This window comes from Lissotriton vulgaris, chromosome 2_1 (assembly GCF_964263255.1).
Source record: "Lissotriton vulgaris chromosome 2_1, aLisVul1.2, whole genome shotgun sequence".
Lineage (NCBI taxonomy): Eukaryota > Metazoa > Chordata > Amphibia > Caudata > Salamandridae > Lissotriton > Lissotriton vulgaris.
In genome coordinates this window covers 746,120,465-746,137,619 of record NC_141687.1, presented here as the reverse complement: position 1 = coordinate 746,137,619, position 17,155 = coordinate 746,120,465, and the positions used below count along the sequence as shown (strand labels likewise).

General features: G+C 45.1%; 1 protein-coding gene across 9 annotated transcripts in view; it reads left to right on the top strand.

Annotated features, from left to right (window-relative positions):
- The window catches only part of PLEKHA7 (pleckstrin homology domain containing A7), a 1,124,460-nt gene that overhangs the window by 767,555 nt on the left and 339,750 nt on the right, over nt 1-17,155 (top strand). For all 9 annotated transcript variants that reach the window (XM_086956043.1, XM_086956041.1, XM_086956042.1 and 6 more), the window contains 2 exons: nt 5,819-5,997; nt 7,808-8,299. In XM_086956043.1, the coding sequence (XP_086812169.1) occupies nt 5,819-5,997; nt 7,808-8,299 (671 nt within the window). The remainder of the gene's footprint in view (nt 1-5,818; nt 5,998-7,807; nt 8,300-17,155) is intronic.

The window sequence follows — 17,155 nt, the reverse complement described above, 5'->3', positions numbered from 1 at the left end:
TTATCTCCTCCACGGCCGTCTTTAAGAAAGAGGTGAAAGCCATCCTCATGGCTAAGTTCACCTGAACTTTAATGTTTGTTGCTCAGAGACTTCGCACCGCTTGGGTATTACTGGTTACATGTTTGTCTAATGTCAAATAATGTCATATTATTCAGGATCTAGACTCGTTTATTCTTCTTGTTTGCCATAATTCCATGTTGGATAGTCGATCCTTTTATATTACTCACTAAATATCTATTAGACTATACACGTTAGCCTACTGAATCTCGATGCCCGTCCCCTTTGCTCCCCGTAACTTTTAGGTACTGGCACAAGCAATCCCTTTAGCATTAGTTCGCCTGACTTTTATCGTAGTTGTATGAAAGACTCAGTATCGTCTTATATTATCGCTTATTTGATTGTTTATTGATCTTTTATTAGAACATGACTGCCATCCGATCATGCTACTGAATTTTATATTGCACCTAATATTATGTTGCGTCACCTTCATGCTATCCCCACCCTTATTTCTGTGAAGCGCTCTGATATCTGTAAAGATCTTGTTCGCGCTATATAAAACTCTGAATAAATAAATAAATAAATAAATAAACTCGGAGACCTGCTAGAGGCAGACATCATCGAGAGAACGGAAGGACCGACCCCGTGGGTCTCCCCGTCGTGGTGGTCCCAAAGAAAGGAGAAGCTGGCAGAGTTCGTCTGTGCGTAGACATGAGAGCGCCCAACACAGCCATTGAAAGAGAGAGACATCCTGGCCCACACATCAGTGATATGATCACGTCCCTCAACGGAGCAAAGATATTTTCAAAACTGGACCTCAACAAAGGATACCATCAGCTAGAGTTGCACGAAAGGTCAAGATACATCACAACATTCTCGACACATCTTGGACTATTCAGATATAAGAGGCTAAGCTTCGGAGTGTCATCAGCGGCAGAGATATTTCAAGAGGCCATCAGGAGAACAATACACCACATCCCACAGGTCCTGAACTACAGTGATGACATCCTCGTATACGGAGCAACGGCGGCTGAACACAACAAGGCGCTGAATCAGGTCTGTCAAGCACTGCAGGACGCGAACCTCACACTTAACGAAGCCAAATGCGAACTGCACAAACCAACATTAAAATTTTTCGGACACCTGCTCTCTGGAAACGGAATGAAACCAGACCCAGAAAAGGTAGCAGCGTTGAATGACACACCAAGCCCGAAAGACGTTGGCGATATACGATCGTTCCTAGGTATGGCCAGCTACTGTTCCAGATATATCCCCGACTATGCCACACTAAGCTACCCATTAAGGAAGCTCACTAAACAAGGGCAATCTTTCCAGTGGTCCACCCAGTGTGAAGGAGCTTTTCGGGAAATTAAGAGAACTGTTGAATCAGCTAAGAACCTAGCATACTTCAACCCAGCAATGAAGACGGAGATAACGGTGGACGCCAGTCCCGTAGGATTAGGTGCCATCCTAGCACAGTATGACAGGGAAGAAGATCAAAGGCACATAGTAGCCTATGCTAGCAGAAGCCTGACTGACACAGAGAGGGCCTACTCGCAACCAGAAAAGGAAAGCCTGGCGGTTGTCTGGGCATGTGAACACTTCCACATCTTCATTTTTGGAAAACATTTCACACTCATAACGGACCACCAGGCCCTAATAACAATCTTCGGGAACCCGAAAGCAAAAATGCCACCGAGAATAGAGCGGTGGGGCCTAAGGCTGCAAGAGTACACATACACCATCATCCACAAGCCAGGCAAAGATGCAAACCCAGCAGACTACATGTCACGACACCCCATCAGAGACAACAAACGAGAACACTCAATAGCGGATGAATACATTCACTTCGTAGTGAATCAAGCGAGGCCTCCGGCTGTACCACTGGATGCAATCTGTGAAGCAACACAAACGGACACCACCATGCAAGAAGTGAAACACATGATCCAAACCAATGGCTGGAAATGCAAGTCAAGCAATGGACAAACCAACACTGACATGGCGGCATTCAAACATGTCCGTGAAGAACTGTCGATAGCCACCAATGGACTCATTTTACGAGGCACAAGAATAGTAATACCACAACAACTCAGACAAGGGGTCGTCAACCTAGCGCATGAGGGACACCGGGGTGTAGTAGCTACAAAAAGAGCACTCCGCGAAAGGGTCTGGTTCCCAACACTAGATCAGATGGTGGAAGCGACATTGAAGGACTGTCTGCAATGTCAACTCGTAAGTCGTCCAGACCCCCCTGCACCGCTACAAATGTCCCCACTACCGGAGGGCGTCTGGCAACACATAGCCATTGATTTCTACGGGCCGATCAAATCGGGCCAATACGTCCTGGTCATTATGGACGAATACTCCAGATTCCCCATCGCCCAGCTGTGCACATCCACAAAAGCATCAAGTGCCATACCCATCCTGGAAGAGGTCTTTGCCGCCTGGGGAATCCCCCTAGTGGTAAAGTCGGATAATGGACCACCTTTCAACAGCCACGACTTTGCTGAGTTCGCCCAACACCTCAACTTCACACACCGCAAGATCACGCCACTATGGCCCCAGGCCAACGGAATGGTTGAACGTTTCATGGCCACGATCAAGAGGACCCTACAGCAAGCCGAACTCACCGGAAAGCGCCCGCAAACAGCCCTTGACGAGATGCTGCGGGCCTATCGAAACACGCCTCATTCCACAACGGGCAAATGTCCCGCTACCATCATGCTAGGACGCCCAGTGCGCACCAGAATACCGATGATGAATCTGACTGCGCCAGAAATGGATTCTGACTCTGATCACGAAGAGATCGCGGCAAGAGACAAAGAAAAAAAGGAAAAGATGAAAGAATATGCGGATGAGCGACGTCACGCGGCCCCCCCGCAAATAAAAGAAGGAGACTGGGTGCTGGCAAGACAAGAACAGCACAGAAAGACTGATTGTCGATATAATGAGGTCCCACTCAACGTAATCCAACAAAAGGGAACCATGATCACCGCGGAGACTGAAGGGAAGAGACTCACCAGAAATGTGACATACTTCAAAAAGTGTGGGCCCACTGTCACCGAGTCACTGGCCAATCCCAAACTAGAGCCGGAAGACCCTGAGAGACTGACAACCAACAGCCCACTAACAATGGAGGTCACCGACGAGAATGAGAGCGACAACCCCGACCTGCAAGCACGCCCGAGACGTGTGATTAAGAAGCCATCGCGTCTGATCGAAGAACCGTAACGAAATGAACTTGTGATCCGATCAGGGACATGCCATTATGCCACCATCCACCGAGGGGGGAGGTGTAATGTAGTCAATAGACAGTGCCCAGTGACCACACTGACCAGGCACTAGGACCAGCCCGAGGGAAGGCCGAGGGCGGGAGGAAAGGGAGGAGCTGGGCGACGAAAGGGCAGTTCACTGCTGACCACGATGGCTGTAAGATATGAATAAAGAAGCTCCCAGATAAAGAAGTTGCTTGCGTGGTTTATTGGCCTGCGAAGACACTACAACTTGGAACGTGAAGGGAATGGGTAAAGTTATATAAGATACATGCTTGTTTGAAAAGATGAGGTGTAGACATTGCATGTGTATAGGAGACACACTTGCTCCTGTCAGATTGCCCTATACTCCATTAGAAATGGAGGGAACAGTAGTTGTTTTGCACTTTGTACTCCTCATATGATGGAGGGATGATTATGTGTGTCAGTTTGGGAGTACACTTTGTTGATAAGTTGGTTAAAAGATATCAAGAAAGGGAAGTATGTTATAGTGAAACGGTTGGTAGACGGCAGCCGGGTTGATCGCATTTTGTATATATGACACCCACCTCCTCGGAGGCAGACACTCTTGCTGCACTGCAGACACATTCAACATCTCACATACAATATCCTATGGTATTGAAACTGAATTTCAATTATGTTGGAGACTTACATGTAGAAAGATGATTCCCTCAATTGTCCAACACTGATGCAGTCAAGACGTGAGCACTGTTTGCAATAGTTGACTAATGCATGACACTTGTTACATTCCAATTCGGTGTAATGTTTGCATTCATATGGTGTACACAATTAACTTTCCAGGCTAGAATTGGAGCTACTCCATGGAAGAATAGTCCATCTAGCTTGGACATTGTCCAATGACTGCCCGTACTGCCGCATTTACACTGGGGGACACTGGTCACTCACATACCCAGCTGAAGGCTGCTTTGTTGACATGCAAACTCTGAAGCTCTGAAGATACAATCTAGGGCACTTAAGAGAATCTTTTTAGATTAATGCTGATTCGACTGGCGACAGTTTGATGTAGTGGGCCCCATTTAAGGTATACAAATGAGTCATGTGTTTCACAACAACATGTCGTATTCGTACAACACTCACAGAGGCGATTGTGTGGGTTTTGACAAATTTTAAGCTTGAAGATCAATAAGACAAAATCTTGTGAGTATCAGTGACAGCTGCGACTGGATGGATGGTGAAAGATTTGAGTGAACTACCTCTCTCCCTGGACACATTTTGCTATCTATTTGTTCAAATTTGCCACTCCCAGGCAGATCTAGTGGCAGGCAATTTAACAATCTCAATAGTAAATATCTGTGCATTTACAGCGTTTTGAAAGCATCTACCCGTTTTGGCAACAGGCAGAATAGCCTTGCTTGCTTCACTCCTTTTTAGGTCATCTTTTGTGACTGCCTGGTTACTTCGACATCAAAATAAACAGTTTGATATTTGACTTCATCTGTGGAGGGAGCAGACCCAGGACCTCTTACCGTTTCCTATTTCTGAAGGTGGTCTGGAAATGGAACAGTGTTATCTTACTGCCCGGTTTCAGTGTGTGTGGGACACAGGGTAGTCGCGAGATTAGATACATGAGTGATGTGACCCCAGGCACCCGGAGACTGCCATACAGAGCTGTCATGACCCTCTCCTCTCGCCGATGGAAGTGGCAGGATTGTAGATAGATGTCTCCGACACACTGGTGTGGGGGTGGTGTACTTACCAGTGTGGGCGCTGCCCTCCTTTGTGAAATTGGCTGGACGGACTAATGTTCAGACCTGGGGAAGGTGTGGGATCTGGTTAATGTAAATGTGCTGCACTCCAGAGTCCGTAGACAGGTACATGGCATCCACCCCAGGCAGCGCCTTACATTCAAGAGTAGAGAAACAGCTTCTAACAGACGTGGGACTCCCTGCTGGGTTTAGCTGAGCTATATGCAGTAATAATAATATAATATGCAGTAATAGTAATATAATGTGCAGTGCTGTCACTGATGTGATGTTGGCCAATTGCAGGAAAGCCCCGATTCTAGTGCGATTGGCACTGCTGGGCATGACCAAGATAGGGTGACGTCATTGACCATATGATGGGTGGTGGACGTGGGAGCAGACATAAGGATGGAAACTGGCGATGGGGTTTGGAACATCCAAAGCTGGTTTCCAGGAACGTTCTATTTGAATTGATTCCGCATAACATACTCCATCGCACCTTGTGAATGTTTCAGCACAACTTTATTCTTTCTCAATTTTTCTATTTAAGATGTGAATGAACATAATGTTCGATTGTATGCCTTGGGAATGCAGTTTCTATTACTTATCGTTATTGTTCGTGCTTGGGTGTGCATGCATGAAACTTTTTTAATTAAAGTAAATGATTTTACAATCTCAGTGTGCCTTTTAGCAAGGGGTAATGGTATGAAAAAGGAAATATGCAGCCTGGCTTTATTGTCTAGAGTCTAGGTAAATGACTCTGGCTATTAAACACATTTCTAATGAAGGCTTTGGATGGCTGGAGGTAGATATCACGAGTAGTTTCTTTTATTTTGTATTTTGCAGGCTGTTCATTCCGGAATGCGCGCATACATTCACGATAAAAGTTCTATCATCGGATCTCAAGGGGAGCATTCGGGGGTGAGGACCTACTTCTTCAGTGCAGACACCCAAGAGGATATGAATGGCTGGACCAGAGCAATGAATCAGTCCGCTCTTATGCAAACATGTTCATCATCCAAGAGGCAAGTAATGCATGCTACTTGTCTGTCCATTGTGGGATGTGCATCTTTATGAGGTGCCATGTTAGCGAGCTAAATTTAATATTTGATGCACTTAGTGATAGTCGTGTTGGTAATAGTCGTGTGGTGATCCCATTTGGTGTAAGTAACTCTTCCATCCGGTCTCCATCATAGGCACTATGTACGTGAGCCCGACATCCATGTCATATATATTATTATAGTTTCCTGCCGAACATGGATCCTATACCTTGCCTTAGTAACAGCTACCGAGGGGTAGGTATGCATGTAGGGTTTGACCAATGTACTTCATGCCAAGCTGTAGACCTAATATGCAATCTGTGGCAGTCACAGTGCCTGTTCAAGGGACAATAGCTCTGCCAGGCCCTGCAATGAAGGCTGAGAGATGGTACCTTTGGCATACTGTTAGATCCACTGTGCTTTATGAGTACAACCTCGATATAACAAAGCATGTGAATTCTATGTTATCTTTTGGTAGCACTAAATAATGATCTTTTTGCCGCTTGGCTATGATGAGTACGTACCAGGTATCTATGGGAAATGATTAGGTAGAATGGTGATGGTGGCCACACCTACTATTAGTAACTGAATCGCTAAATTAAGAGATTATAAATATTTTCTTTAAAGGCATTAACCATGGTTCCTTGGCCATCCTGTTTATAAATGATGGTTTCTCTGACAGCCTAAGTGTTGCAAATGGCTGATTTCTTAGTGACTTTGAGCATCATTTCTATTTTCTCCTCCATGAAGAGAGCTCACTGCCACTTCCCAGTAATTCTTATATGGCCTATAATGACTCTCCCCTGTTTTTGGATGCACAGATAACTGTTTGTCATAGTTCTGAAGCACCTGTTAGTACCATCAGATTTCTTTTACCCAGGAAGTTACTCTATTCTCCATTCTTTCCGTTCTAGTTAATGACACTGGTTTGGGCATGCTAGTGGTTCCGATCGAACTGCTGATCTGACTTTGACGGAATTGAGTATGTCCAGTGGGTACAGATGCCTTTGTTGTTGTTTGGTTCAGCCATGAAATTCAAAGTATTCCATCCTAAGATGCAATCTGTTGATACTTAGAAAACCAGTTCTTAAACTGAACCTTAAAGAATGATGTTCCCGACCCCCTTCTCTTGGACACACCAACTTTCCAACATATGAAATGGTCGTTTTTCAATAAAGTGCTATGGAACGTCTGCAAACATTATTGTTTTGTCTTGAATTTTAGCACTGATGACTCACGTGGGTCGACTGCGCCCAAAGTCACTCAAGATTACCTACTTCCATTGCTTCTTATCAGCCTGTTTTGGATACTACTGACAAACCTGTTCAAAGTAAACTATTTTATTGAGGAGCACATCTTATGGATGGAAATGTTATTAATCTGTACCACTGGGTCTGCCATTTGGGTATCTTCAATAGTGTTTATTCTGAATCTTAACAAAGAAAACTGATGGGAGGGTTTAAGAGACTCTAGGGGCTTGATTCAAATCTAGTATTACAGGCGACACAGAATGAAAAGAGTGTCACAACAAAGTATTCATAGTATTCTCTCCATAACCCTGGGTGTTCAAAGCAATTGACGGTATCTGTGGCTTATGCGTCACTGATACTGGTAAGCACCATTTTGGAGAATCTGTTGGCCCATATACAAACAATTGTCTCAGTTTTAATTTGATTGCAGTACATTATTAATTAAAAAAAATGCTAGAAATAATGTAATATATGCTTAACTATATATACGTTCTGATCTTCATGTTGGCCATGACTTTTAATGACATTTCTTTTTGTCCAAATAGGGAACCAGAAAAAATGGATTGGCAGTCGGTACCTGAAACCAACCACATAGATTCCTGCAAAAACTGTGGAAAATCAGAAATGGTGCAAACACAAGAAGATTTCCAAAGAACAGAAGAAATCTTCGTCAAGGACAAACGTGAGGATGCAAAGAAGGGGAACGAAGGTGAAGATCGTTATACTTTCAAAAGAGACACATCAGAAACAAATCAAAGAAAGTCAACATATCCACAAACATCAACAAGTGTTCACAAAGGGTTCACAGAATTCGCAAGTTTACCTCGGTCACACACGTCCCAACCTAAGTCAGTTGAAAGAAATGGAACTCTTCCAAGCTCAAAGAGCATGAGTGTTGAGCCAGCTGAAGTGAATGGTACTGGTTTCTATACAAGAGGGTTTGTTTCAAGGACACATCCCGAAAAACAAGCACAAAGGAAAAACAACTTAGTCCAAGTTGAGCACTGGGTGAAGGTGCAGAAAGGAGATCCCAAAAGGTTAGTGAAAAATTGTTTAGTATGATTCTCTGATTGGTTTGTTCCTGAAGACAATTGTCCTTTTCGTTTTCCTTTCTTTATAAGAATCATACACTGTTGAGGTTTAAAATGCATTATCATTTTGATAGGTTTATGAATCAGAAAGAGCGTGCATGCAAGGACAACAAGCCACAACTGCTCTGTATTACTTTTTGCGACATGACCATATTATTATTATTATTATTAAATTACTTTTGTAACGCGCGCAGCTACCCAAAAAGGGTTTCCCGGCGCCTAGCACACAAATTGCTAGAAAAAGAGCAGTCGGGAACCATTTGCTACAAAAAGAGACAAGTTTTAAGATTTCTTCAAAAGCTCAGATAAGACGGGTCATTCTTCAAGGAGACCGGAAGAGAATTCCAGATTTTGGGGCCAAGACAAGAGAAGGAACGGCCTCCCATTCTTACAAGTTTAAATCTCGGAATCACAAAGTCTCTGTGGGCTGTAGAGCGCAGGGGACGAGAAGGAATGTAAGGATGGATGAGCTCTTGCAGATACCCTGGTGCCACACCTTGTTTAATTTTAAAGATGTAACACAGTGTTTTAAATTGAATTCTTTGATCAATTGAAAGCCAGTGAAGGTCACGTAAATACTTCGAGATGGAGGCCTGTCTAGGAACTTGACAAAGAAGGCGTACTGTAGAGTTCTGAACTACCTGTATCTTTCTCAATACCGTTTGCAGCTACCGAGATAGAGAACATTGCCGTAATCGAGGCGAGAGGGGATGAGTGCCTGGACTACCGTGCGTTGGGTTGAGGCAGGGAGCATCCAAATGATCTTACGAAGCCACCTCAAGATCGTACAACAGATGGCAGCAACACTCGCCACCTGTTGTCTCATAGAGAGACTATCATCAATAATGATACCCAGATTACGGAAATGGGTGACAGGTAGGGGAAAGGAACCCATTTCCTGAGGCCAATGGTGAGGGCCCCATAGGTCCTTATGCTTGCCCAGGATAAGGACCTCGGTCTTATCCCCATTTAACTTCAAAAAGTTAAGGCGCATCCACTCTGTCACTTGCCGTAGGCCGCACTGAAGGGCGGATGTCGTAGCGTCTTTAGTGGTGCAAAGCGAAAAGACAATCTGCGTTTCATCAGCATATGAATATAGGGAAAGATCCTCCTCTTCCATGATCTTTGCCAGGGGTCTGACATAGAGGTTGAAAAGCAGGGGGCCTAAAATGGATCCCTGTGGGACTCCATATGTTGATATGTAGGTCTTAGATGATGCCTTAGCAGAAAAAACTTGAAAAGTGCGACCATCAAGGAATGAAGCAAACCAGGATAAGGCAGTGCCGTCCAGCCCAAGAAACCTAAGGGTGTTAAGCAAGATGTTATGCGACACAGTATCGAATGCGGCACTCAAATCTAATAGAATGAGTCCCCTTGATCTGAATGCTGGCGCAGTTCTCAGTGACCCCAAGCAGAGCGGTTTCAGTAGAAAAGTTAGCTCTGAACCCGGATTGTGAATAATGAAGAAAGCCAACTTTGTCTATGTGTTGTGTCAGTTGAGTATTGATGTGTTTCTCCAAAATGTTGGAGAATGCTGAATGCCGTCATATAGGTCTAAAATTAGATAGTACAGAAGGATCTTCTCCGGCCTTTTTCAATAAAGAGATGACCATGGCGCGCTTCCACTCTGGGGGTACCAAGGCATCCCGCATAGAGGCGTTAGGAAGATCTATAAGGATCCCTTTAGATCTGGCAGAGAGCTGACAAAGGATGTTAATAGGCAAAGGATCAAGAGGAGACCCATATTTAATACTGTTTAAGCATTTTTGGAAAGACGTCTCTTCAAATGGGTGCCAGGAAAAAATCTTGGCTATCTGGTCACAATTTCAGTGATATTTAGGGTCAAATGCTGAAGCCATACTACATACGGAAGGGGGAGGAGCAGAAAGTGACTTGTAAATGAGTTCAACCTTCTGGATAAAGAAGTCAGCAATGTTGTTACATTGATTTTCATCGAGGACAGGAGGGAAAGGGATGGTATCAGAGCCTGCTAACTTCTTTACTACAGAAAAAAGGGCCCGAGGACGATTAGATGCCTTAGTGATTGTATTAGCTACATAAGAAATGCGTGCCTCTTTACACGCTGAATGATAACTTTTAAGAGCAGCTTTGTAAGCATCCTTACAAGTTAAAGAGTACGATCTCCTCCATCTTCTTTCTAGTGCTTTACATTTGGACTTAATAACTTTAAGATCGTTTGTAAACCATGGGGCAGGGGGGTGATGAGTAAAGCTGCGTTTAGGTACAGGGGGAAGATACATGTCAATGTCATTGGTTAGCCAGTCAGAGACAGCAGTATTTAATGAAAGCAAAGGTAAAGTGACATCAGGTATGCTAGTAGACAGAATAGTGTTAAAAGACTCCATATTCAACTTCCCCCAAGATCTGACACTACCTGAGCTAGTAGGAGAGGCCACTACCCTAGATGTAAAAGGCTGAAGGTTGAATGGAATTATAAAATGGTCGGACCAGTCTAACTGAAGCGCAGAAGTACTACAGTCATAGCAAAGATTGGACAAAATTGGATCCAGAAGGTGTCCTGCCTTATGATTAGGGCCCTGATTGCATAGCCGTAAGCTTAGAGCCTCCAGATCGGATAAGAAAGTACAGCAGATATTATTCTGATTATCTTGTAGGTGAAGGTTCAGGTCACCTAGAATTGTAAAATTCACTGCCTTTAAAATGAAGGTAGCGATAAGGTCAGGGAGAGTGAAGACCCAAGGGCCGGGTTTCCCCGGAGGACGATAAATTAAAATGGCAGACAAGGTCAGCTGAGGGGATACAGAGAGTTTAAAGAAAGCCGCATCACACTCTGTGATTGAAATAGCTTCAAATTTACAGAAATGAGTAGATTTATAAATTATAGCAATCCGCCAGGAGGAAGAGCAGTGGCAATATCAGGGCCCGAACTGGCATGAAGCAATGTTTCGGTCAAAAAAAGTGCATCTGGATGTTCAGTACTAAGAAGGTCTTAAATATGCTGCTTATTTTTGGCCAAAGAACGACAGTTAAGGCTTTTTGGCAGAGGTGGTGCTGTGACAGACCTGAAGGCCAGTTCTGGAGATGGTATTTATAAGACGCAAAGGACCCAATGTAAAATTGCAGTGAATGCAAGTGAAGTTGCGATAAGGAGGAATACATACAGCGCATTTAGGAGAAGTATATTTACTAAGTCTGTGGAGTTGCGCAGCTGAATATGTAATTCTCTTACTTGCAGTAATCGCATTTTGGCCATAATTTCTGGCCGCTGGGCGCATCAGGGCGTAGGCTCCGGCGCGCCTACGACACGCCCGCGCTGCGCGCTTGCATCTGTCCTCTAAAATAGAGTCAATGACCATGGAGTGCGGCTAGAATGTCGCTCAAAATTACACCTATCACGCCTACCAGCGAGAGGTGTCTGTGCGGCTAGAGAGGCTAAAAGTCAGGGGGCGGCCGTACCATAGAGTATGAGATTATACAGGGCCAGGCAAACAACTACCACAGGTACAAATTTAAAACGATTTAAAACGAGAGCATCCCAAATAGAATACAACAAAAGGAGTATGTATAGAACTAAGTTCTATGTGAATTGAAGTTTTAATGTGCAGGTATGCGAAAATGCAGTTCTTTTAAAAAAAGAAAAACACAAAACTACAGTTCAAATTCTCGTTTGACAAGCATTTAGCGAACAAAATGTAACTGACACTCACATAAAATATATATACCATATTTTTCCTGCAAGGCAGTCTTGGCTGCTATCCCTCAAATGGCTTGGCCTTTGTGTAATGCCAAGCCAAAATTGCCACTCTGCCCCGCTTCGACTATGAGGCTGTATCTTATCTAATTGATTCTTCTTGTTAGTGAGCCAAGATCTTTTGAAGCCCATCCTGCTCTTGCCCACAAACGTTCAGTTCATAATAGCCCACATCTCATTCTAGCAACTGAAAAGATGGGAGGATCAACAATGAGCAAGTAAGTTATTTTATTAAGTATCTGGAACATCAGGAGGGAGCTGACGGCCAGCTTCTCAATGGTTGAACATCTCCCGTTTACTTTAGAATCTTCACAACACATGCAGTGCGTAGCATTGCTTTCCACTGCGTGTCTCGTGAGGTAGACTCTTAAGAGACTAAATACAACACATCTCTCTCCTCATACCAATCAACACATTTTAGCAAGACTAAAAAAAAACAACATAACAAAATAATAAAACAGCAAAATGATAAAACATAAGTAGCTTTCTCAAGTAGAACTATACATTCAAATTGAACTAGACCATAAAAAATACAACATGCCCACAAACTTTATAACAACATGAGTTACCTCACCACACAACATAATCTCCATGCCAAGCTGGGTTCTGTCTGACCCTTTTAGAGCTTCCACCCCTTCCTCTATACAGATGAGTAAGATCACAGTCACTCTGTATGATTCATCCCTTTGTCCCGTTGGCCTTTCCTCTTCCCACACACATTGTTTTTCATCTTCATGAATACCATCTTCCATTTTGCCTTTCAATAAACAGTCTGCAATCTTCAACACTTTTTTACAATTCAACAAATTGCCATCACTCAACAACGTGGCTTACGGATACACCTTCTTAACCTGTAAAGGATCAGAACATGTAGCCTACCCTTTGTCTGTTTATGTCTTTTCCTTACACACACTCATTCTCCAATTTTGAAACCGCACCCTAGTCCTTCATTCGTCCATGCCCATTTCCTTCTTTCCACTCATTTGGACTTCTCCCCTGTCACTTTGCTTCCTCGCATACCTTCGAACTGCACTTTTCCAGTAACCCTGTTGGGCTTAGTGTGATAAGCCCACACCAATTTTTCCACTGCCCTCTTCCATTGGTAACCTTGGCTCAACACCAGTTGTTAACCCTCCTTTAAAGTACTATTCCACCTTTCCACAAGCCCATTGCTCCGTGGATAATAGACTGAAGATCTGGGGCGTATTACGCATTTTCATTGTTTGTGCCCGGCACACCTTTTAAGTAGTGAGAAAAGAAGTGAGTGACCTTGACTGGATGCAGATAACACTACCTCTGAGGCGGAAGCCGGAGGGATTGAAAAACGATTTTAAAAACTGTTTATTTTTGATTTATGTCATTGTTTTAAACTTACTCACTTACCCTGAGCTCTTGTTGAGTTTTCTGATTACCGCCATCTCACAAGCAGCGGATTTAGCGCTGCTTCGTGAAGTTGTTTGGGACGGCGCCATCGCCAGTTGCGAGGCCACGCCCACCGAATAGGCCACGCCCACCCCGCCCGCCTATAAAAGCACTGAACACTAGTGCGCCCTGCAGATAACACTACCTCTGAGGCGGAAGCCGGAGGGATTGAAAAACGATTTTAAAAACTGTTTATTTTTGATTTATGTCATTGTTTTAAACTTACTCACTTACCCTGAGCTCTTGTTGAGTTTTCTGATTACCGCTATCTCACAAGCAGCGGATTTAGCGCTGCTTCGTGAAGTTGTTTGGGACGGCGCCATCGCCAGTCGCGAGGCCACGCCCACCGAATAGGCCACGCCCACCCCGCCCGCCTATAAAAGCACTGAACACTAGTGCGCCCTGCAGATAGCACTACCTCTTAGGCGGCGGAGGGATTGAAAAACGATTTTAAAAACTGTTTATTTTTGATTTATGTCATTGTTTTAAACTTACTCACTTACCCTGAGCTCTTGTTGAGTTTTCTGATTACTGCTATCTCACAAGCAGCGGATTTAGCGCTGCTTCGTGAAGTTGTTTGGGACGGCGCCATCGCCAGTCGCGAGGCCACGCCCACCGAATAGGCCACGCCCACCCCGCCCGCCTACAAATGTGCCTTCCACGCAAGCGCAGCGGACGAGCGCAGCGGGAGCGCCGTTTGCGCGCCGAAGGCGCGCCTAGGGCAAGCCCGTCTGCACCCGTCCGCGCCAGGACACGCCAGGGGCCATGCAAGAGGCCTGAGGTACGGTCTACCTATTCAGGGGATGCTCTACGCCATCTCAACAGGCCCGTTCCATCTCCATGCTCCCAAGTACTAAAGGGAGACTCCCGCCTTACTCACTGTCCACATTGCTCCTTTATAATACACCCCCTCTATCATCAAAGCTCCCACCCAAACGACTATAAACATGGCAATGATCAATTGCAGATCACTACCCAAACACGCCCTTGAAATAAATATGATTATTGAAGACCTTAATCTTGAAATACTGTTCCTTACAGAAACGTGGCTGACACCCAACTCAGACGCCGACATAGTCCAAGCACTTCCCCCAGGATTCAGTATCCAACATCTTGACCGTCCCAAAGGTAGAGGTGGGGGCATTGCTGTCATCTCCAAGGATTCAATACCATGCCGTTTCCTTGACAGTCCTCTGACAGACTGTGAAAACGTCCACTTTACCTTACAAATCTCCCCTTGTTCCTCTCTTTCTGGACTCCTTATTTACCGTCCCCCTGGTTCCATGGGAAAATTCCTTAACTCCCTCCTAGAATGTTCCTTGGCCAGATCTAGCGCTCGGACCAACTTCCTCATTTTAGGGGACTTTAATGTCCACTGTGAAGACAGCAACGACAACATGGCCTCAGAACTGATCCAAGACTTGGCCTCCCATCAATTGCATTTACAGAACTCCCTCCCTACTCATAATCGGGGGCATTTGCTCGACCCCATATTCTGTAATTTCCTTGACCTTGTGACCAGGCCCCCCACTCCTGTGCCATGGTCCGACCACCTACGTATTCCTTTCAGTTGGCACATCTACCCCACACCGCCGCAAACCCAAGCCCCCGGCAGACCATCCAGACCCTGGGCGAAATTAGACTATGTTAAATGGAATCAAGCCCTCGAGGACACAGTCCCTACCCTTAGCTCAACCATCGACCTTGCTGATAGGGAATTTGCATCCTGGATTACCAATTCTCTAGACTTAGCTCTCCCAAAAAAACCTCATTGTAAACCAAGGACAAAAGCAACCTCTCCATGGTTTACCCAAGAAATACGCCTTCTAAAGAAAACCTGTAAAAGAGCAGAAAGAGTCTGGAGAAAAGACTTTAATCCCACCAGCAAAAATAACTATAGACTGATGATTCTCAATTATAAAAAAGCTCTGAAAAACGCACAAATCTCCTTTTACAGCGAGAAAATTAGCGAAGCGGCAAATTCGTCGAGAGAGACGTTTCTCACTCTGAAAAAGCTTCTAAAACCCCCCACTCCCCCTGCTGTGCGAGATCCTACATTCGAACACTGTAATGAGTTAGCCAACTTTTTTGACTCTAAAATTCAAACTATACTCAAACAACTTCCGCCTCTTTCCCCCTTAGATCCCTCCCCCCTCCCAACCTCCCAACATCAGAGCAAAGGCATGGAGCTAAGCAAATTCCAACCCATCAACGCAGAAACTCTTGGTTTTTTACTACAAGCCCTCAAAAGCGGATCGCCCCATGATCCAGCCCCGGTGAGACATTTTAAACAGGTGGCCCGAGCATCTTACCTCTTATGACCAACTTGCTAAACACCTCCTTTGAAGCGGGTACAGTGCCCACAACCTGGAAAAAAGCGGTGGTGAAGGCACTCATAAAAAAACCAAACCTTGACCCGGACAACCTGGCTAACTTTAGACCTATATCTCTCCTCCCAGGGATTAGTAAACTGGCGGAAAAATACATAAACTCCCAGCTTTCACATTATCTAGAGTCCAATGAGTTGCTAAAAACCTCCCAAACAGGCTTCCGCCCGGGACAAGGGACAGAAACAGCTATGGTGGCGGTAGTCGAAGAAACCAGGAAAGTCATCGATGCAGGAGGATCAGTGGCAGTGATCCTCCTGGACCTAAGCGCAGCATTCGACACCGTCAACCATAGCATCCTTGCCCACCGCCTGGAAAACCTCGCCATCACTGGGACGGCCCTCAAATGGCTAAAATCCTTCCTCCACAACCGCTCCTTTCAGGTGGCAGATGGAGACTGTATCTCTAGGGAAACCCCGATACGTTGCGGAGTGCCTCAGGGCTCCTCTTTGAGCCCTACACTCTTCAACGTATATATGGCACCCCTTGAACAAATTGTCGTCCCGTATGGCATTAAACTTCTGACCTACGCGGACGACACACAGCTGGTTGTCTCCCTGAGCCAGTCTGAACCCCCCACTATCGATCTGTATTCCTGCCTGGAGAATATAGTTAGCTGGATGAGCGACTCCCATTTAAAGCTCAATGGGGAAAAAACTGAGCTAATGGTACTAGGCAACCAGTCCCTCTTCCGCCCGGAGTCCCTATGGCCTCCCAGCATGGGCCCACCACCAATCCCCAAAACTGATATTTAAAGCCTGGGGATTTGGTTGGATGATAAACTTACTCTCAACACTCAGGCCAAGAAAACCGCAGGAATATGCTTTGGTGTGCTCCGCTCCATCCGCAAAATTCTTCCACTCTTACCATTCCAGTCAAGAAAATTGGTCATGCAGGGCCTCATACTGTCCAGACTGGACTATGGCAATGCCTTATATCTTGGATCCCCAAAGAAAGTCATCTCCAGGCTTCAGGTGGTGCAAAATGCGGCCGCCAGAATCCTCACTGGCACCAAAAAACGCTGCTCTGCCAAACCTGCACTCAAAGAACTCCATTGGCTCCCTGTGGAACAAAGGGTGCACTTTAAGGCCATGTGCCTAACCCACAAAATCCTGCATGGAAAAGCCCCTCCGGTCCTGAAAGACCTCGTGACTCCCCACACGACAACCAGAACCCTACGCTCTACTAATGCCCTCCTGACCAAAATACCCATGATTAAAAAATCACGTTCTGGAGGTCGACAATTCTCATTTCAGGCTT